This window comes from Mesoplodon bidens, assembly GCF_964165515.1.
Source record: "Mesoplodon bidens genome assembly, chromosome: 1".
Taxonomy (NCBI): Eukaryota; Metazoa; Chordata; class Mammalia; order Artiodactyla; family Ziphiidae; genus Mesoplodon; species Mesoplodon bidens.
The window spans coordinates 25336598-25358424 of NC_138176.1; the positions used below are offsets into that span (position 1 = coordinate 25336598).

The following is a 21827-nucleotide window of genomic DNA, read 5'->3' on the forward strand; positions in this document are numbered from 1 at the left end:
AATTTATAATCTTATAAAGAGGGAAATTTGGATGCAGATACACACACAGGCAGAAGGCCCTGTGGGCAGGAAGGCAGGGATGGGCTGATGTTTCCACAAGCCAAGGAGCACCAAAGATTGCCAGCCAATCACAGAAACTAGGGGAGAGGCATGGAACAGATTCTCCCTCACAGCCCTCACAAGGAACCAACCCTGCCAACACCTTGATCTCAGACCTCCAGCCTCCGGAACTGCGAGGCAATAAAGTTCTGTGGTTTAAACCACCTAGTCTGTGGTATTTGTTACAGAGGCCCTAGGAAACGAATACACCCAGGAAAGCCCTCCACAATCCTCCCGCTGGGGGAGCTCCTGCCCTCTCACTGCCTCGTGAAGCCCACACTTTCTCTCACCCACTGTGGAGAGTCCTGGGTCCCTGAGCCTCCACACTGGAGGGAAGCAGGAAAGGAGCAGGCAGCAGGCTGCTTGCTCCCCCTTCACCCGTGGGATCTAGCATGTGGGAGCGCTCCACAAGTATGGGCTGGCTGTGTCTGGGAAACATAGGAATAAGTCCTGGCAGGCAGGAGACTGGACCGGAGCCTCGAGGGATGAGGGCAAAAGGCAGAGCAGTCCAGAAAATGAAGCAAACACTCACAAAGCACATGTGCTGTGTGCCAGCACTCTTCCAAACACGTTACCACTAGTAACTCAGGGCGTCTCTCAGCCTCCCAGTGAGGTAGGTACTGTCATCAGTCCTACTCCAGAAATGATGAAGTGGGGCCCACAGAAGTGCATGCCCAAAGCTCACAGCTGGGAAGTGGCAGAGCTGAAATTCGAACCCAGGCCGTATACACTAGAGTCTGTGCTTTTAACCTCTCTGTACAGCGATTCTCAAGAACCTATAGGCAAGCAGGTACAGGTAACAGGTAAGACAGGTACAGAACAGGTAAGCTTCTGCTCGACAAGTCTCTCGGGGGTTATTAAGAGAATTGTGGAGGAAATGAGCCCTATTCCAAACCTTTACTGAAAGGAAGAGACTAGACCCTCCCATGTTCCTACCCTTGAAGCTTCCACCACAGATCATGCCCTGGGTTGGAGGAGCCATGGGTATCATCCAGTAGGAATTTCCTGTAGTCTCCCTCCTCCACATGAGTCTTGCACCACGGTCTTGCACAAAGAGCATTATAAATCTTAGACCGGTTGAAACTCCGATAACAACTTCCAACCTCAGTCAGGTCTTCCTCAGTGACTGTCTAGAGTAGGATTAAGTGCACAGGCTCTAGGATCCAAGCGTCTGGATCCAAATTCCAGCCATACTACCTACTAAGTGCATGGCCTTGGGAAAGTCATTTAAACTCTCTGGCCCTGAGGTTCCTCAGCTGTAAACTGGGGACGACAGCAGTCTTTACCTAACTGATTTTTCATAAGGCTGAGTAAAAACATATGTAAAGCACTTCAATCAGTGCCTGACACATAGTTAGTGCTCAGTAAGTGTGAGCAGCTACTACTATTATTTTTTAACTTCTTTATTGGAGTATAATTGCTTTACAATGGTGTTAGCTACTATTATTGATGTGATTGCTATTGTTTTCATTTTTTCAGTTCAGATGGGCCTGAGTATGCCCACTCAGCAAGGGACATGTATGTTCTTCTTGGAGACTGGGGATACATCATTTTCCAGAATCTCATTACCCAAGTCTTATTCCAATAATTTTATGATAATTTTAGGTATACTAATGACCCTAAAGCATATAAACGCATATGTGCAGTATTCATATACCACACACATATATACACAGTGGAAACTGTGATAACTTTTCTCTTTAAATTTCAGAGATTCCTTTCCCAGCATAAGAGTTGCAGAAACGCACCTTTTCATAACCAACTGAACAAGTATGCTGAGTCTTAAAATTTCTCCTCTAGAAGTCTATCCTAAGAAAATAATCTAAAATTCAGACAAAAACAAAGATTTATGTATCTAGATATTCATGGCAACATTTTTAAATAGTGAAAAATGGTAAGAATCTAAATCTCTAAAAATAGAGGAATGAATATAGTTAAGTAAATTACAAAACAGCAATACAATACACTATTATGCAAACATTAAAATTATGTTTGTAAAATATTTTGAATAACGTAGAAAAATGCTTAGTTAAATATTATATGAAAATAAGAAACAAAATTGTCTATACGAGAGTCACAATTATGTAAAATTGTATAGGTAAAAAAATGTATAGGCATATATATATTGAAACTTAACAATGGTTTTAAACAGGATTAAGATGGTGGCTACTTTTTTATAGTACTCTTCATTTTTTATTAGTGAAATTATTGCATAAAAATTTAAATATGCAAAAAAGAAAAAAACTTAGAAGCTTAGGAAACTTATTGTTTCTTCCTTGCTGGCCAGACAAAATCCTATACAACATCTCAATTCTGCTGTCCTAGAGAATTCAGGCAGGTGTGTTTAAAGGGAATGCCAACAGAAGGTATCATAGTATCAGAGTAAATCAGAATTTGCTCCAATTCCAAATTCTTTCCAGTTTGCATTGTTACAATCCTGTCTGCCATATCCCCACAGCAAGGAATGAAATGGAATAATCTTAGGAAGTCAGTCACTTCCTTTGTACTCTGTCCCACACCTCCAGAATGCTGAAGGTTGACCTTTGAGTATAGTAAGCCAGTAAAGCATGCCTGGTTCCTGATGGCCCTTCACCAGGTCTGACTTGATGAGCTAGTCATCACACCTTAACTTCAGTGGTATAGAATTCATGTTTATATACCTGAGAGCCAGTCAGAGAGATTCAGGGGGATGGAAAGGAAGTTTCTGGTTTCCCTCAAGCAAGTTTGAATTTCAGCTTCCTGCCTTCCTCATTCCTGACCCATTAAATAACATTAGATCATTGGACATTCTACAAAGGTGGGCAAATAAACATAGAAGCAAAGACACATATGGATAGATGGATGGATAGATAGAGAGATAGAGGTAAAAAGCAATAAGAATGTCACAACAGTCTCAGAACTGATCCTCCCTGTCTACAATTTTTTTCCCACACTAAATCACCCTTTCTAAACACATCTTTCCAAAACACAGCTATAACCCCAAAATTTGGTAATGGCTACATGATATACAAACAAGTAAATTCTGACATCAAAGACAAAGTGTTGGGGAAGAAAGTAAAAGTATAGAGTTTTTGTATGTGATGGTTAAGTTGTTATCAGCTTAAAATAGGCTGTTATAACTATAAAAAGTTTAATGCAGACTTCATGGTAACCACAAAGGAAAAAACCTAGAATGGAAACAAAAAGATAAAGACAAAATATATCACTACAAATAATTATCAAATGAGAAAAGAAGACAGCAAGAGAGTAAGAGAAGAACAAAAGAACTACAAAACAGACAGAAAACCATTAACAAAATGGCAAAAGTGACTCTTTACTTATCAATAGTTAACTTTAAATTTAAATGGATTAAAATCACCAACAAAAAGATATGCAGTAGCTGAATAATTTTTTTTTTAAAGTAAAGAAACAAGATCTAAGTATACGCTATCTACAAGAGGTTGACTTTAGATTTAAGGACACATATAAGGTGAATGTGAAGGTATGGAAAAAGGTATTCCATGCAAATGATAACAGAAACAGAGCAGGGGTGGCTAAATTTATATCAGTCAAAACTGTCACAAGAGAAAAAGAAGATCATTACATAATTACATAAAAGAATCAATTCAATAGGAAGGTATAAAAATTATAAATATATATGCACTCAACATCAGAGTGCCTAAATATATAAAGCCACATGAACAGGTCTGAAGGGATAACTAGGTAGTAATGCAAAAATAGGACACAATTTCAAAAACCCACTTTCAATAACTGATGATAGATTATCCAGACAAAATCAATAATGAAACAGCATACTTGAACTACACTATAGACCAAATGAACCCAACAGACATACACAGAACATTCTACCCTACAACAATGGAATGAAACAAGAAATCAATAACAAAAGGAAAGCTGAAAAATTTGCAAATACATGAAAATTAAACAATACACATTTAAACAACCAATGGGTCAATGAATAAAGCAAAAGAGAGATTAGAACATGTCTCAAGACAAATGAAAACAAAACATATCAAAACTTATGGAATGAAGCAAAAGCAGCAGTAAGAGGGAAGTTTTTTTTATTAAATCTTCCTCCAAATGTTCAGTTATACCAGTATCCTTCCAATGAATCCTATATGGTGCCCAAGTTAGTGATGATTTCTGTTGCTTGCAACCAAAAATTACGAACAGAAAGCCTTCCAAAGTCACCTGAAAACCATTCCCCATTTGTTGTGCTCTTCGATCTTCAGGAAGCCTAGCTTTCCAGCTAAAAACTCAACTTCATAGAGTTTATCTCAACACAACTCCATGGAGACCAGAACCTTATGACCATTCTCCTGTGGTCCCATTATCTAAAATCAATGTTAATTGCCCAATTACCAAGCCTGATGCTGACAGAATGTGAGCTAATTAATAAGTGCCAGAGCTCATTCCAATTCCTAACATTTATGGTTGTCATTTATGAAGATGAGGGTGCAACTATGTATTTTTTCATGAATGACTGTGCTTGTCATTCTGAGCCAGCCATAGGGAAAATGGGTAAGAGGGCCAGGTGCTATACTGAGGGGAAGATTCCCCAAAATAAGTTTTCATGGACCTTTCAGAAATAAAAATGGCCATGAAGTCTCTTAGGTCAGTGGTTATATCAAAATCAAGTGGGGAGCTCTTTAAAACCATAAGTTCCTAGATCTTGATCCCAGAAATTGATTCAGTAGGTTTGGAATAAGGCCCAGGAAACTCACTTTTCTTATATTTCCCTGATGAGTCTCATGATCCACCACAGTTGAAAATCACTTAGATAAATATCTAAGGAAAACCATTCCTGGTCCCCAAAGTAGTCCCTTGGCCATAGATCTCTTATGAAATATAAATGGTTGCTGAGCTGGAAAGGTCAGGAAAGACTGATTACTAATGTAAGAGCAAGAGCATGAAGCTGCTGAGAATTGGGATACCTAGATCTGGGTACCAGATCTGAAATCACCAACCACCAACTTACTCAAGAAATCAGTTTATCCATCTGTAAAATGGAATGTTTACACAGGCCTCCCATTCCTCCTAGAAATATGAGACATGCCATACTTCATGTGGGCAATGACTACAAATATTATACCAATTTAAGACATTAGTGCCACTGAAAGGAAAATCTTTTAAAAGATAAACTCTATGTATTGCCTTTTAATACTTGACTTTAGCTTTAACTTGGGCACAAACCATTTGGAAGCAAAAGTAAGCTGTGAAATATTTCCTTTATAAGTTCAGCGATTTCTGAAAAGAAATGTCACAGACATGTAACATTAAGAAGAGGGCTTTTTACCAGTTTATGGCTCCCCAAATAAAGTCTAGATAGTGCTCTTCATGGGGTCTTCTAATGATATTTACAGTCTATGTCCAATAAAGTAATTGGCCACCAAAGGATGATAAAGTAACTATGAAAGCTTGACTACCTAATCTTTATAGTCATTATATATATAAGCAGGAATGGAGTATGTAAAAATCCACTCTCCTATAAACTTGGAAATAGATAGGCTCTGTGTGAGTTGAAATTTTTCCCTATTTTTGGCTTCAAACCACAGTCCAGGGGCCCACCTATCATAGTTTTACACACGTGGACATCTGGAAGGGAAATAAATTAAGGCTTTACCTTAGAGAGTCAGGAAATGCATCCATTTATAAATGTTATTTTAGAAGGAACTGTCTGATCCTGTTTACTTATTAACTTCATTAGAAGGCTAATGAATCTACTACTGAGAAAATGAGAGGCAACTCAGGGTGTGGAGAGGGATGGGCAGAATTCACACCCCTTCTCCAAATGGTGGGGTTATTTGTGATTGTGATAAAATGGCACAGCATTTGGAAGGAAGGGAAAGCAATATAAAATAACAATCAACAGACACAATCCATACGAAAGGATTATGCTCTCTCAGCCACTGGACAAAAATCAAGATTTATACATGTCAGGGTAGAAGAAAAAAGACTAGGCCATAAAAAAGAAACCTCTTTCCCATAATAAATAGGAAAACATTAAATCTGTAAACCAGATCTGTTTCTCCAGTGTTCGCATTGCTCTATTCTCCAGCAAAGTAAGATGTCTGAGGTCTCGATATTTAGGGCAAACTCCTTTCTCATTCTATTTTTTGGGGGGAGCAAAGGGTTTCATAGATTGAATGCTGCTCTTTATGTTTAATGAATTGGAATTAAGTAGTTAGGACAGGTGTTCTGGCTGACACCTGCCCACTGGCTACTATCCATCCATGAACAAACAGCACGTTAGTTTTCCTTAAGGAGGGTGGATGTTCTCACAAGTGGGGCTGTTAGCTCATAAAAGGTATCTGTTGGGCACCATAAATCCTGTGTGTGTTCCCCGTTTGATTTCCCAGGTTGGTAGCTTTGTGGACTTGGAGTTGAAAGGGATTTCAGATTACTTCATCAAAAAACTTTATGAGGAAACAGAAGGATGGCATGAGTAATTCGATTAATTAGCAACTGAGATGGGCCTAGAACCCAAGCTTCCCCTGAGCTCAGTGGCCCCTATCTTACCTGAAAATCAGAACCAAACACAGAGCTTTTAAAATTATACATCCTGAGTAACACCCAGCCTTACCAAATTGGAATCACTTGGTTAGGGGCCAGGAATCTAGATTTTTAACAAAATCCACAAGTAATTCTGAGGCTACACCAAATCTGAGAAACATGGATGACCCCATTCTGCCTTCCATGTTAATTACTTGGGAAGAACAAAGCTCTTCAATGGGCTTACCTCCCCCAATACTTGCATTAAAAAGAAAATTTCCAGCAATGGATGAGTTAACTCAACACTGTGTTAGGGGAACTTAAATCAGATTGTGCTTGGCATCCTACACCCAAAATCAGCAGCAGCTGCAGCTGATGTAGAAAAACCAAGAAATATATTAACCTTTCCCTTTTACCAAGCACAGATGAGTATCTAAAGGAGAAGACAAACAGATGGCCAACAAACACATGAAAAGATGTTCAACGTCACTAAGTATTAGAGAAATGCACATCAAAACTACAATGACATATCACCTCACACTGGTCAGAATGGCCATCATCAAAATATCTACAAACAAATGCTGGAGAGGGTATGGAGAAAAGGGAACCCTCTTGCACTGTGGGCAGGAATGTAAACTGATATAGCCACTATGGAGAACAGTATGGAAGTTCCTTACAAAGCTAAAAATAGAATTACCAAAAGACCCAGCAATCCCACTACTGGGCATATACCCAGAGAAAACCATAATTCCAAAAGACACATGCACCCCAATGTTCAATGCAGCACTACTTACAATAGCCAGGACATGGAAGCAACCTAAATGTCCATCAACAGAGGAATGGATAAAGAAGATGTGGTACATATATACAATGGAATATTACTCAGCCATAAAAAGGAATAATATTGAGTCATCTGTAGAGACATGGATGGACCAAGAGTCTATCATACAGAGTGAAGTAAGTCAGAAAGAGAAAAACAAATATCGTATATTAACGCATATACGTGGAATCTAGAAAAATGGTGTAGATCATTTTATTTGCAAAGCAGAAATAGAGACACAGACATAGAGAACAAACATGGATACCAGGAGGAAGGGGCGGGTGGGATGAATTGGGAGATTGGGATTGACATATATACACTATTGATACTATGTATAAAATAGATAACTAATAAGAATCTACTGTATAGCACAGGGAACTCTATTCAATGCTCTGTGGTGACCTAAATGGGAAAGAAATCCAAAAAAGAGAGGATATATGTATACACATAGCTGATTCACTTTGCTGTACAGTAGAAACTACCACAACATTGTAAAGCAACTATACTCCAATAAAAATTAATTTTAAAAAAAAAAAGGAGAAGACTCCGGGACATTCTCTCAATAGAAATGTATCATTTCCAGGCACCACATGCTTAGGACTCTAGGTATGTTCTGCACCCCACCCTCCTAAAGATATCAGCACAACTGTCCTTAGGAGGCTGGTTGACTGCTGAGCTAGGAGGATATGAGCCTATGAACAAATAATAATTATTACATTAAGTACTAACTAGATAGTAGGCATTTTGCATTCCATGCATTATCTCACTGAATCCTCACAAGCTTCCATGAGATAGGTCTTACTATCATCCCACTATATGGATAAGTAAACCAAAGCTTACAGAAATGAAAACACTGCTTAAGGTGGTACAGTTAGCAAGCAGTAGATCTGGGAGTCACATCCAGGCAATTTGAATTCAGGACCCACTTCTTTAACCACTACACATACTCAATCCCATCTGTTACCAGGTGTTTCTGAGAATTATGGAAACTACTAGTTCTCATATGAAACAGTCTTTCCTCTGAAAAGTTTCACACCCTAATGGAGAAATAAGATGTTTTATATTAAACAGCAAAACAAAATACATGAGACACATTGATCATTTCTCTAACTCATTCCTAGAATTGCTCTGCATCCTCATGGAATGAGGTGTGATAATAATAAAAATATGAGTATTGCTACAGTAGGGCCACTCATCACAGAATGCAATGTGTTTTGCATATACATATATATATATATACTTGCATATGCCTGACATTGTTTCCTATATGCATTAATCTTACTTTTCAACTGAACTAAACATTCCTCGAGGATAGCAATCATGACATACTTATTCGGGATCACCCCGCAATGAGCACAGGACTGCTTACATAATGAATGCTCAGTTAATATCTGTTCAACTGAATGCTCTGTGACCAATTCAGGAGTTTTCACCAGATTTATTATCACTGAAAGCAAACAGACAAAGGCCCCAGCTCTAGAGGGAGGATTTCACAGCCCGTACCTGCCCAGCCTTCGGGACCTCACATATGAAGAGCCTAGCGAATAGGATGGAAAGCTTTTAATTAACAGCCTAGAAAAAAAAATGTCATTCCAATCTGCAGTTTTGTTTCCATTAATTCACTCAGATTCAGCAGGAATTCCACTAAGGAATTGGGGTGAACAGCTGTAGAGGGAGGGAAGCACATAAATAAATCATGAATGTCATTAAAATTTGTAAACTAATAACTCCTGGGAAGTCTTAGCAATTATTATCAGGGTTTTCTTGGCAAACAAAAAAATTAATAAATCCAAAGGTCTCCCAGAAAGGTCACTGACAGAACAATTAGAGGAGGAAATAAATGGTCCAGACAACAGCTTGCAAACCAGATGAAAAGTTACAGGGTTCCCCAGTGGCAGGGGGATAGACAACTCAATACATGGAAAGCAACAGGACAAGACAGGGCTGGGGCTGGGACTGGTTCGGGGCTATTGGTACTTCAGTTCAGTTCTTTTAGCCTTTATTTAGTGCAGCCCGAGTGCTGGGCAGTGTAGATCCAGAAACAGGAAGAGCACGTGGTCCCTGCTCTCGAGAGGCTCCCAGGCTGGGAACAAATGAACAACACAGTGTAAGGATAAGAGAGCAGTGGTAAGCAGAGGAGAGGCACCCAATCCAGGGAGGAGGGTCGGGGAAGGTATCCAGGAGGATGTGACCAGGAAGTGGGCACATAAACACCCTAACCAGGAATCCCTCGATCTGAAGCCCCCTTGCGCTGCAGGTCCTGAGGCCAGGCATACAGGAGCAGTGTCTGAGAAGCCTCGCTGCTTTTCCAAGAGCAGAATGTCTCCCACACTGCCAGGCTGGGGGTGGGTGAAATGGGGTAAGAGGTTGGGGAGGGAACTGAGGTGACGTAGCAATGCAGGGGTACCATCCACTGTAAAGGATTCCTGGTTCCTCTTACACCAAGACAACTGCAAATTCATTTAGCTCTGTGAGGACCCCAATCCAATAGAAGTTCCAGGGGAAAGCTCATGTGGAGACATTGCACCCGATCAGAAGCTGGCCTCTCATGGACCTTTACTAAAGACTAGTGCTTGAGATGGACAGATGGAAGCTGGGGATTGCTTGCCAGGTCATCTACCTCCAGAAAATGAGACCTTAAAAACAATTTTTTTTTTTTTAAAGAAGATGTTGTGGGGGCTTCCCTGGTGGCGCAGTGGTTGGGAGTCCGCCTGCCGATGCAGGGGACGTGGGTTTGTGCCCCGGTCCGGGAGGATCCCACGTGCCGCGGAGCGGCTGGGCCCGTGAGCCATGGCCGCTGAGCCTGCGTGTCCGGAGCCTGTGCTCCGCAATGGGAGAGGCCACGACAGTGAGAGGCCCGCGTACCGCAAAAAAAAAAAAGAAGATGTTGTGGGTAGGAGTTTATCAATTTATTTATTTATTTTTGCTGCGTTGGGTCTTTGTTTCTGTGCGAGAACCTTCTCTAGTTGCAGCAAGCGGGGGGCCACTCTTCATCGCGGTGCGCGGGCCTCTCACTATCGCGGCCTCTCTTGTTGCGGAGCACGGGCTCCAGACGCGCAGGCTCAGTAGTTGTGGTTCATGGGCCTAGTTGCTCTGAGGCATGTGGGATCTTCCCAGACCAGGGCTCGAACCCGTGTCCCCTAGCATTAGCAGGTAGATCCTCAACCACTGCACCACCAGGGAAGCCCAAGAACAATTTTTTTGAGGGGAGGGCAATGTGTTTGTTTATCAGTCTAAGTGCTAATGTTTAAGACATATAGAACTGAGTCCAAGAAGCGATCGGCCAGTCCCCACCGTGACTTATGTTCTAAACTAAAGACTCAAAAACCTCAAGCAGTGGATTAATCAACCTTTTCATAGGTACCACGTTCAAAGAAAAGTGGCACCCTTGCTCCCAAATTAAGGACCACGAATGCCACCAAACTCGGCAGAGATGGACACACCCATATGTGCAAAGGGACATGAAGATGGCACCAAAGCATGTGCCACATGCTGTTGTCACAGAAATGAGAGAGAGTGTGACCCAGCCATTGAGCCCCAGGGTGCCTGTACACCATATAGCAATGGCCTATTTGCAGCTGGGAATGGAGAAGGCGTGAAGAAGAGGGCTATCTCTAAACAGACTCACAGACTTAGAGAACAGACTTGTGGCCACCAAGGGGGAGAGGAAGTGGGAGAGGGGTGGAGTGGGATTTGGGGTTAGCAGATGCAAACTATTACATATAGAACGGATAAACAACAAGGACCTACCATATAGCACAGGGAACTATATTCAATATCCTGTGATTAACCATAATAGAAAAGAATATGAAAAAGGATGCATATATATGTATAACTGAGTCACTTTGCTGTACATTAGAATTTAACACAACATCATAAATCAACTATAATTCAATTTTAAAAAAGAAGAGGGCTGTCTCTATCCAGTTCCAGGGTTCCCATTTAGGGGATGTGTGAGTTTACGGCAGGAGCTCAGGAGCCAGCAGGAGCCAGGGCACAGTCTTAATCTCAGACTTCTGATCCAGGAAACTCAGGCAAAGTGTCTTCCTCTCCCTGAACTCACATCCTTATCTCTGAAACAATAAGGTTCTGGGGCTCAAAGAGAATGTTTGCTACGATCCTTTCTCACCCTAAGTCTCTTTGACTCTAGGGTCAACAGCCATGATTATTTCAGAATTACCAAGAATCACAGTTCAAAGACCTAAAAGCCCTCGTGGTGCCTCTTCTATTTCTGTGGACAGATTTCCACGGTCCTCCTTTCCTGTTAGATTATCAGAGTTTTAACATGGATCAGGTCAGCCTTTGACACTGCACATATTCCCAGTACCATAACATTATAAAATAATTGCCTTCCAGAACAGGTGGAATTTTTTACCTATTATCCTTTGATAAAACAGATATGCATTTCAATGGTGAGAAAAGTTACCGTCCCCCCCAAATGAACTGAAAATATGTGAGAGACAGGTTACTAGACCTCCACTGGGCACTGTGGTATCCACTAGCCATATTTAACTAACATTAAACACTCAAAGTGTGGCTCGTCCAAATTGAGATATGCCCCTAAGTGTGAAATACACATTGGATTTCAAAGACTTACTACAAAAAAAAAAAAAACTAAGGCAAAATAGCCCATTAATTATTTTTACTGATTGTCTATTGAAATGATAGTTCTATTTAACTCAGTTAAAGAAAATATATTAATAAAATTAATCTCCACTGTTTCTTTTCACATTATTGACTGCTGGAATATTATGTGGCTCCCATATATTTCTAATCAGACAGTGCTGGACTAGAAGAAATCAAAAAAAGAGAGGATATATGTTTACGTATAGCTGATTCACTTTGCTGTACAGAAGAAACTAACACGACATTGTAAAGCAACTATACTCCAATAAAAATTAATTTAAAAAAAAAAAGGAGAAGACTCTGGAACATTCTCTCAATAGAAATGTAGCACTTCCAGGCACCACGTGCTTAGGACTCTAGGTATGTTCTGCACCCCACCCTCCTAAAGATATCAGCACAACTGTCCTCAGGAGGCTGGTAGAAGCCTCTTGTGGTGCCTCTTCTATTTCTGTGGACAGATTTCCACAGAGCATCCATCTCAATTGCAGAAGGAATGTTTTAGCCTAGAAGTCGAAATCCCAGCCCAACCACTCGAGAGCAATTTTCCCACTCTCGGAATTTCTCCCTCTCCCACTTTCCATGTCATCCTATTCTCCTACCCATTAAAAAAAAAAAAAAAAAAAAAAAGATCTCTTATTCTGAAGGCGTCCATAAATCCACTCTCACCCAACATCAGACACAGCACACAGGGTAGAATGAGCACAGACTCAGGAGTCAGTAGGATCCCCCTACTTGTTAGCTCCATGATCCAGGGCAAGATGTTTAACCTCTGTAATGCTCAATGTTCCCATCTGTAAATTGGGGCCAGTGATATCCAACTCTCAAGTTTCTTGAAAAAGATAGAACAAGACAGCTCAGGTAAAGGAACTAGCAGAGAGAAGCGGCTCAATTACTCATGGATCATATGATGACAACTAACTCTCCTTGAGCATTTCCCACATGGGCGCTGCATGTCAGGTACTTTTCTAGGCAGTTCGCATATTTTATTTCAATGAAGACTCACAACTTTACGTGGTAGGTGTGAGTATAACCCTCATTGTACAGATAAGGAAATGGAGGCACAGAGAGGTGAAGAAACATGTTCAAGGTCACTTAGTGGCTCAGTGGAGGAGTGTAGACTTGAACCCAGGACATCAGTCCCAGAGCTTTCACTTTTAAATACTCTGAATAGGAGGAAACTGATTGATGCTGAGCCTCCCAACCTTGACTCCTCTCTCCTCCTTGGGTCAGGCTTCTATAAAATCTAATAGAGTCGGTCTCCAGTATCACTGTTGATGGATGGACAGCCTCCAGGCTTGACACACTATGGACTGAAAACACCCTGAAAGCGAAGCCCTGGGTGTTTTTAAAAAGTCAGTCCCACAGGCTTCCCTGGCGGCGCAGCGGTTGAGAGTCCACCTGCCGATGCAGGGGACACGGGTTCGTGCCCCGGTCTGGGAAGATCCCACATGCCGCGGAGCGGCTGGGCCCGTGAGCCATGGCCACTGAGCCTGCGCGTCTGGAGCCTGTGCTCCGCAACGGGAGAGGCCACGACAGTGAGAGGCCCTCGTACCGCAAAAAAAAAAAAAAAAAAAAAAAAGTCAGTCCCCAGCCCCATTAATTCTACAAGCTTGACGTCTTGTATGTAAAATGTCCTTTGACTAAAGGATGCCAACGGTTGTGTTAAGTGACCAATTTACGCAACATCCTTGATTGCCCCCAGTATACTGGCACCTAGGAGTTCCAGAAAGAGGGTCACAAGGGCACACGCTACTGCTACACTATAGAATGCCTTTAAACAGTCTTTTGTCTATTTAGAAGTAGATGGCTTTTCAATTCTTAATTCAGTGAGACAAATAATTATGTCATACTGTAACCTGGCAGGGAGCATCATCCTGTCATGACAGCTGTTGCTCCAGGCGCCTCTGCTGTACAGAAAATTGAAGACGAATCACCAAATTCAATTTCAACTTGGCTAGGCATGTTGGACTGAATCACAAAAATGAAAGGGTGTGTGTTTAATTTAGTTTCTTTCCTCTGCTCACTTATTGGTAAGGAAGGTCATGGTGCTCTAGGCTCTAACTGTAAAATACATCATTAGCAATATAGAAAAGAGGACAAGGGCACAGATCTTTAGGGCATGAGTAGGGAAGACAATAAAAAGTAAGAAGTCACCCTGTGAGGCCCCAGCAAGTTGGATAATTCCCACAAAGTTTAGGAGCGGTCCCTTTCCTCAATCACACCCTCTGCAGGGGTTCCTAAGCTGGGCTTTATCAGACCTGTGAACCCTCTGAATCACAACACAAAAATACATCCACATAACATTTATCCAGAGGGAAAGCCTATAATAGCCACCAGTTTTTTTCAAATCCCTGAAAGGTCACACCATACATACTCTGTTATCGATAATCTATGCTCTGAGTAACTGCCTTTGATTTGACCCCTTCTGTGAACTCGATGAGTCCCCCCACCCTCCCTACCTGGTCCAACACCCAGCTGCTCCCCCTGCCTCCTTCCGGCCGCCTTACCTCCTGCAGCCCAGCCCTGCCTGCACTTTGCCCTGTGCAAGGGGCATTTTTCCACTTTCCGTTGGCCAAATTGCATCCTGCCCATAATTCCAGCACCCAGCTCAGAGAATTTTTTCGACAAAAGAATGTCTTTGACTAGGTAGCCATTGCTATTCCAATTCCCCCCAATCAGCAGAAGGAACAACATTATAAATCACTCTTCTCCCCTCCCTATCCCCTGCCATCCTCCCCAAAGATCTGTGCTAATTCCCAGATGGCGCAGAATACATCCCTTTGGTGCCCTACAATTTCCATCCCATGGATCCCTGCATTAGTGGATCCTTACAAACAAAACTATACAAACACACAGGGTTATAATAATCATTAATTATTATAATTAACTGAGCACTTCCCACATGGGGGTAACTGTCCTAAATGTTTGTACATTTAATATTTCATTTAATCCTTGCAACCCATCCATGAATTTATTCATCAAGCAAACACTTATCAAGTACCTCCTGTGTGCCAGATGCTGTCCTAGGTGTTGAGGATACAGCACTGAATTAAAATGGAAAAATTATCTCTCACTACAAGCTTAGATGTTACTGGGTGTAAGTAGAATATAAATAAATCAATAAGTAAATATTTAGCAGCTAGAGGGTGACAGGTACTGAGGAAGAAAATGCAGCCAAGTGATGGAATGCCAAGTCCTCAGGCAAAGGCCTCACTGATGAGGTGAGCAGAGAGGAGGGAAGTGAGGGTGTGCCCTGCTCCCTGCAAGAAGAGAGCTCAGACCCAGGAAAGAGCTGAGTGTAAGGGCTCCGGGGAAGAGGCTGGCTGGTTCAAGTAACAGCAAGGACACTGTGTCTGGAGCAAAGGTAGGATCTGTACTACCTCCAATTTACATTCAGGGAAATTGAGACTTAAAAGAGTGAAGTAGGTTGAATGACAGCCCCCCGTTCCAAATATGTCCTAACCCCCAAAACCTGCAGTGGGACCATCTTCGAAAAAGTGTCTTTGCAGATGTAAGGATCTGGGAATGAGAGCATCCTGGATTATCCGGCTGGGCCCTGACTCCAATGGCAAGTGTTCTTCTAAGGGACGGAAGGGGAGAAGACACAGACACAGAGAAGATGATAAAGGCAGAGAGTGGAGTAATGCAGCCGCAAGGAACACCGACAGACACCAGAGGCAGGAAGAGGCAACGGAGGGTTCTCCTTAGAGCCCCCAGAAGGAGCGTGGCCCTAAAGATGCCTTGATTTCAGACTTCTCGCCTCCAGACTGGGAGAGAATACATTTCTGCTGTTTGAAGCCACCCAGCCTGTGGTCCTTGATTACGGCAGCCCTGGGAAGCTGATCCAGAGAGGTTAGGTAAAGTGCCCAAAGCCACAGAGCTCGTTGGGCGGACAAGCTGGGATTTGAATCCCGGCAATGGGACATCAGGGTGCCCTTAGGGCCACTGGGCCATGTGCTGTCCTTGACACACACTAGTGAATACACTGGCTCTTATGACTGTGGGGCACACACTCTATCACTTCTGGGCATTAGGCACCTGGCTTCGGCCCCATGGTTTTGCCTGGTCCACCTTTAAAACTGGCAAACCTTTCCTATAACGTGGGCTGCCAGGTAACAGCTGTTTCCCATCGTAAGCATGGGCTTTTCTGGTTTCATTATTTGCACCAAGCAGACAGCACTGGAGCCAGGCTTAAAGGATCACCACCAAATCACTGTGATAAAGGATCACCACCATATCCCTGTGACAGGGCCTCAGAGGATGGTTTCTGAGGCTCTGAGTCCCCAGGAGTCCCACGTGAGTGGAAACAGGCATGCTTTCATCTACGGGAGGCACCTGGTTACTTATACCTCGGCCAGTTTTCACTGAGCAGCAAAATTAGGTTTTGGACATCCTGTGCATGTGGAGGCAGGCCTCCATCGATATGAGCAATTAACCCTAAATATTTAAGAGATGCTGTGACTGCTCCCCTCCCTGGCAGAGAGACTCTGGCTGATTCTCCGCAAACAGGTCAGATGAAGAAGCAGCCAGGCATGCTGATACTCACGCCCCAGACGCCCCTGCTCCAAAACCCCAGCAGACCCTCAGGACTGGCGCTGGGATGAAGACACAGCCAAGTGAATGGCCTTTTGTGACAGTGTTCTCCCCAGTCTTTACAAGTAGCAGAGCAAATGGAATGGATACACAGCCCTCTTGAGGCCCACGGAGGTAATAAGCACAGAGCATGAAGCACTGACTCGGAGTGGCGGATGAAACCTGCTGGTGCCCTGTGTGACTGCCAGCAGCATGGCGGTGACTGTGAACTTGCATGTGAGGAGGTGTATGGAAGAGTGAGTGTGCGGCGTCCCCTAGCCAGAGAAACTGCGGGGTTCCCGGCCTCGTGAAAGCCCTCTGACTTAATCCACCCACATCCTTCTCCCTGTCCCAGCCTCCCATCGGGGCTGGTATATCCTGCAGGCACATGGACACAGAGCCTAGGGGTCACAAAAACGCTGTCATTTCTTTTAAAGCCACAAACAAAAAAATGAATATTTTAGGCTGAAAACAAGTTTTAATATACAATATTAATATATTTGTCTTTACACCAGTACAGCTGCAAATATATATTTTTTAATATTATTTTATGGATGAAGAAGCCCACGAAGGCTCGGGACCACAGACATCATCACACCCACATGTGTCTATTCCCAGAATCATGGGCTTCTCAAGAATCACAGCATCTTACAGGCACAGAGGACAAGAAACAGTCCTTGGGCCGAGACTCAGGCCAAGGCCAGCAGCCCTCCTACAGCACGCTCCCTTGTCCACGGCCTCCACTTTTCCCAGGCATCCTGTCATCTCTCTACCCACATTTGTGTTCATCCAGTCAAAGGAGACACTGCAGGGACGCAGAAGCAACCACAGTGCCAGGGAGAATATGTGACAGACCCCACAGGAGATAGCAGAGTGCTAAGGAATCTGCAGATGGAGGCCATCAGTGCCACCCAGGGCATTAAAGAGGGCATCCAGGAGGAGGACCATCTTCTGCTCCTTTCAAAACACGCTCTCCAACTGCTGCTTAGCTGGCATTCCTCACGTGAGCCGAACCCGAGTAGCCAGGTAAGAATCTCTAACCCACTTACCTCCAAAGGGAGCTCTCTGTCACACTTCCCAGGTTGAAGTCATACAGCTTCGTCAGGATAAGTATAACCTGAGAGGGGGTAAGGAGGAGGGCAGAGGAGGAGAACAAAAAGGGGAGGGAAAAAAGGAAGCCGGCTTTAGTTTGTGTAACAATATACAGTTCATCTCAAATCACCCAGTGGAGGGCTTAGAATTTATCTGTGGAGTTGACGGGTATTATAGGATCAAGCAAGGGGAAGAGAATTATTAATTTAATGCTCCCCCGTAACTGGTAGCATTTATTTTAATCCCGACAACGCTTTGCATTTGAAATAAAACATGTCAACAGGAATCAACTGGGTACTGACAGTTGTTTCTCCACATCTGTCCCCCTTCAAGGTCAGGCACAGGCCGGCTGGCTCTGTTGACACGTATGGCCACCCAGAGATCAGAGGGTGGGCTTGCCTTTGATCTGGAGATGACTTTGACTTACAGATGTAGACCTAAGAGGCTAAGAAAGAACTGGGCCTGATTCTGTGTCTACAGAGAGGTTCAAAGAGATTTTGTGTTCCCATCACAGGGCCTCAAAGCCATAAAAACTTGAATGACAGGCAAGCCCAGCCCCCAACAGTCTCTGATGCCATCTGCCTTCTACCATGCCCCACCCATGGAGTAAGCAGGTCATTAGCCTCCACTGGACTCCAGGACCACTTTCGTGACTCCAGTTGAAACTAAGAAACCCAGAAGGAAGGTGTATGTGTCAAAGAGCTGGACAGCCTGTAATAGGGTTAGCAGGTTTCTGAAATGATCTTCCATTGGCCAGGCTGGTCCCAGGCCCTTTTAACTTCTCCAGCTGGGAACCTGGACCTCAGACGTTTCCCTGCTTACGCCTCGTGCACCCAGACAGTGGCTTAGGCACAACCCCATATCTTCCAGGATGCTAAGCGCGTGCACCTGAATCGATTTTAATCAAAACACAGGTGCCTAATATACAGTGTCTGCCTGCACGCATGATAATCCAGTTACACATAATTGTGTTTATCTAAATTTAATGCACAACTCATTTCACTTTTCTCAGCTCCTTCGCCTTACACAATTTAACTTCCTTCAGTTCATTTGCACAGCACCCATTAAACTTTTTCTGAGATAATGAATTTCTGCTACCAAGATGGGACTTTTCCATTCTAGGTATCCATTTACGATTAAAGAAAAATAATCAGCCATTATATTGAACGTTTTTATGGCATTTAACCAACGACAAAACACTCACTTTGAGATTTATTCTCATCCAGCACCCCATGGGGTCAGTCAGTACCATTTCTACCTCTTTTATGTAAACTAGGAAAAAATTAGAGGCCAGGATATGATCCATTATGGGTCAAAGAGAATCCCTGGAAAAGTTGACTTGCAACATTCAACTTCTCTGCAGGGCCATGACTGGAGGATTTTTATGTCTTCTCTCAGATTGTGTCCTGTGATGGGGAGTAGTAGGTTGGCAAGAAACAGCCAAGCCAAGAAGAACATCAATGACATGGCTATTTGTAGAACAGGAGAATAGGTACCAAGGTACCAAGCTACCTGTCCTATTAGCATAGCACAACTGCAAGGAGCGTGTATCCTCTGCAAAGCATTGTTCTCCATGGTCACTCAGTGGTCCATGCCTCTCCCATTAATAGCGAGTTTCCTCATTTGTAAAATTCAGGGGCTAATGAAGACAAGACTTATCCAAACCTTCTCCAACCAAATAGTTAGCAATGTGCTGATAATTCCTATTTGTTAAATTAATACAAACACATACACATACATACACACTAGACTTCTCTTCATTTCACTTCTTTCATTGACGAAGTCATTCTTTCACAGTCCCTATGTAAAAACATGGGTGCCTATGTGCAGACCATCCCAAAATCTAGACAAAGAAACTCAAAGCTATGCTCTTCTAGAAACAGATCCGAACACCCATCTAGAATCTGCAGAAGCAAGTAAGACTACTTCACTGTCTCCCAACATCAAGCCTTCAGGGACATCAAACAATCTCAAAAAAGTGCAAAGCCCACAAAGAAAGAAGCAAGAGATGTTGGGGGCTAGAGGTCACTTAACTGATTGCCTAACAAACAGCTGGGTCTGGAAAACCCCTCAGAAATGCAGAGCCCTTCTCATGTGTCTGTGTCTCCTTACCCAGGGCTTGGATCACTCTCCTTCCTTCCATCTTCTCAAATCAAATCATCATTTTTGAGTCAATGAAAGATAATGGTGTTTCATCAGTAAAGCACAGTCTTCAGAAGGGGATGGTGTTAATCTAGTCTATTACCTTCATTTTACAGATGAGGAAACTGAGACACAGAGAGAGGAAATGACTCAAGTTCAAGTCCCAACAATGTGTGGCCTTGACCAAGTGTCCAGGGTACAATTCTTCCCATTCCATGAGCAAAGTTGGAGACTAACAGTCACTGGGGAGCCTGCTAAATGCAGATTCCCTGGTCCCATTCCCAGCAAGTTTGACTTGGTGGATCCTGGGGAGGGTCCATAAACCTTCCTGTGGCTATTAGAGGACCACGCTTTGAGAAAGACTCCACCACACCATGATTCCTCTCCCAGCTCCATGCAGCAGTGACACCACCCTTCCCCTGTGGTGGAATCCTGATCTCTAAAAGCATCTTTGCCTTTAAATTGAGTGGACTTTACAAAGAAAGCAGGCCATAGGAGATGCATAAGGAAGATGTCTCCACAAAATCACCCCAACATTCCCCAGAGGAAAGGTCCAAACACTGAGAATTGGGGCTGGAAGCTACCTTTCCCCTGGAGCCAGCATAGAAGGACAATAATAAAGTTATGAAGACATGATCATGTAACCTTTAGCCTTAAGATATTCTGTGCCTAGCAAAGAAAACCAAGATTGAAAGAAAGCTTGTCAACCTCTGGCTTCCCTCACCATTCAGAGCCTTCCAAAGGCCACCAGAAAGAAGGGATTACCAGGGCAGAAAACTGAAAGCAGATGCAGTAAACCCACTAACAAGCCCCAGGCTGCTGGGCAAGGACTCAGATCAGAACGAGAAGATGTGAGTGTGACCAAAGAATCACCAGTGGATAGAGGAGGCATGCAGGAAGGATGGAGGAGCTACCCTGGAAGCCACAGCAAAGCCTGCCTTGACTCCTCTCCAGCAGATACCCCCAGATGAGAGCTGGCAGTCAAATTCAAAGAAGGAAAAGCAGGGACCAAACATTAATTGAACCCTTACTATGTGCTAAATACTACACTGGGTGCTTCTCAGTCCTCACAACACACTTTTGAGAATGAGCAGATGTAATATAGCATCTGCATTTTACAGATGAGGAAAGTGAGTCCTAAGAGTTAAGCAATTTGCTCCCCAAAGCACACAACTAGCAAGAGACAGAGCCAGCATTCCCACCCAGGACTATGAGACTCCACCATGCGTGTTCCGCTCCAGTGCAATGCTCCTCCATTCGGCAAATGTTTATGTGAGCTTTTTGTGTGCAAGGCAATGAGCAGGCAAACTGAGAGGAGGGCACATCCTTGCTCTCAAGGAGTTTATCACTCAATCATGAATTCCACAAATATTTACTGAGCTCCTCTTATGTGAATTAGAAAGACACCTGCTAAACTCTGGGAATCAGAGAAAGATCCAGAGCTCAAGGCCCAGGGGTGAAGGTAACTTTTGTTTTCTTTGTTCTTGGAGAAAGAAATAGGAAACAGAGATGTGTAATGAGGAAATAACTAGACAAAGTGTTGGGAGATCCAGGTTTGTCAAATAAGCTTTGTCAAAAAGTTTCTTTTTGACCAACAGGCTACAAATCCTAGGGGGATTTTAGACAGCAGGAGAAATGAAAATAAATTGGAATTATTCATGAGTAAATAGCACTTCTCTCTTAATATAAGCTACACACATATAGGCGCACACACAGAGTAGTAAAGCCACATATATAAAAGCTCCTACGTATAGGCATATATAACCATAAATTGGCATCACACATATTCTCTGGAAGAGCATTTGTTCATACATGTCTTATAGCTTTTATCAAACTGGAATAATGTGGCTTCTCCATATGTCTGTCTTGTCTGTTAGATTGTGACCTCTTTGAGGTCAAAAATCAGGTCTCATTCAACTCTGCATCCCCAATGCCTAGCACAACACCTGACACACGGCAGGTGCTATACAAGGTCCACTGAATG

The 21827-nt window shown here is 43.0% G+C and overlaps 1 protein-coding gene across 1 annotated transcript in view; it reads right to left on the reverse strand.

Moving 5' to 3' along the window:
• SORCS3 (sortilin related VPS10 domain containing receptor 3) overlaps nucleotides 1-21827 on the reverse strand; it is a gene marked incomplete at both ends in the record, with an annotated part of 607736 nt that overhangs the window by 403615 nt on the left and 182294 nt on the right. The window contains one exon of the mRNA XM_081251544.1: nucleotides 17659-17726. Within this exon, the coding sequence (XP_081107670.1) occupies nucleotides 17659-17726 (68 nt within the window). The remainder of the gene's footprint in view (nucleotides 1-17658; nucleotides 17727-21827) is intronic.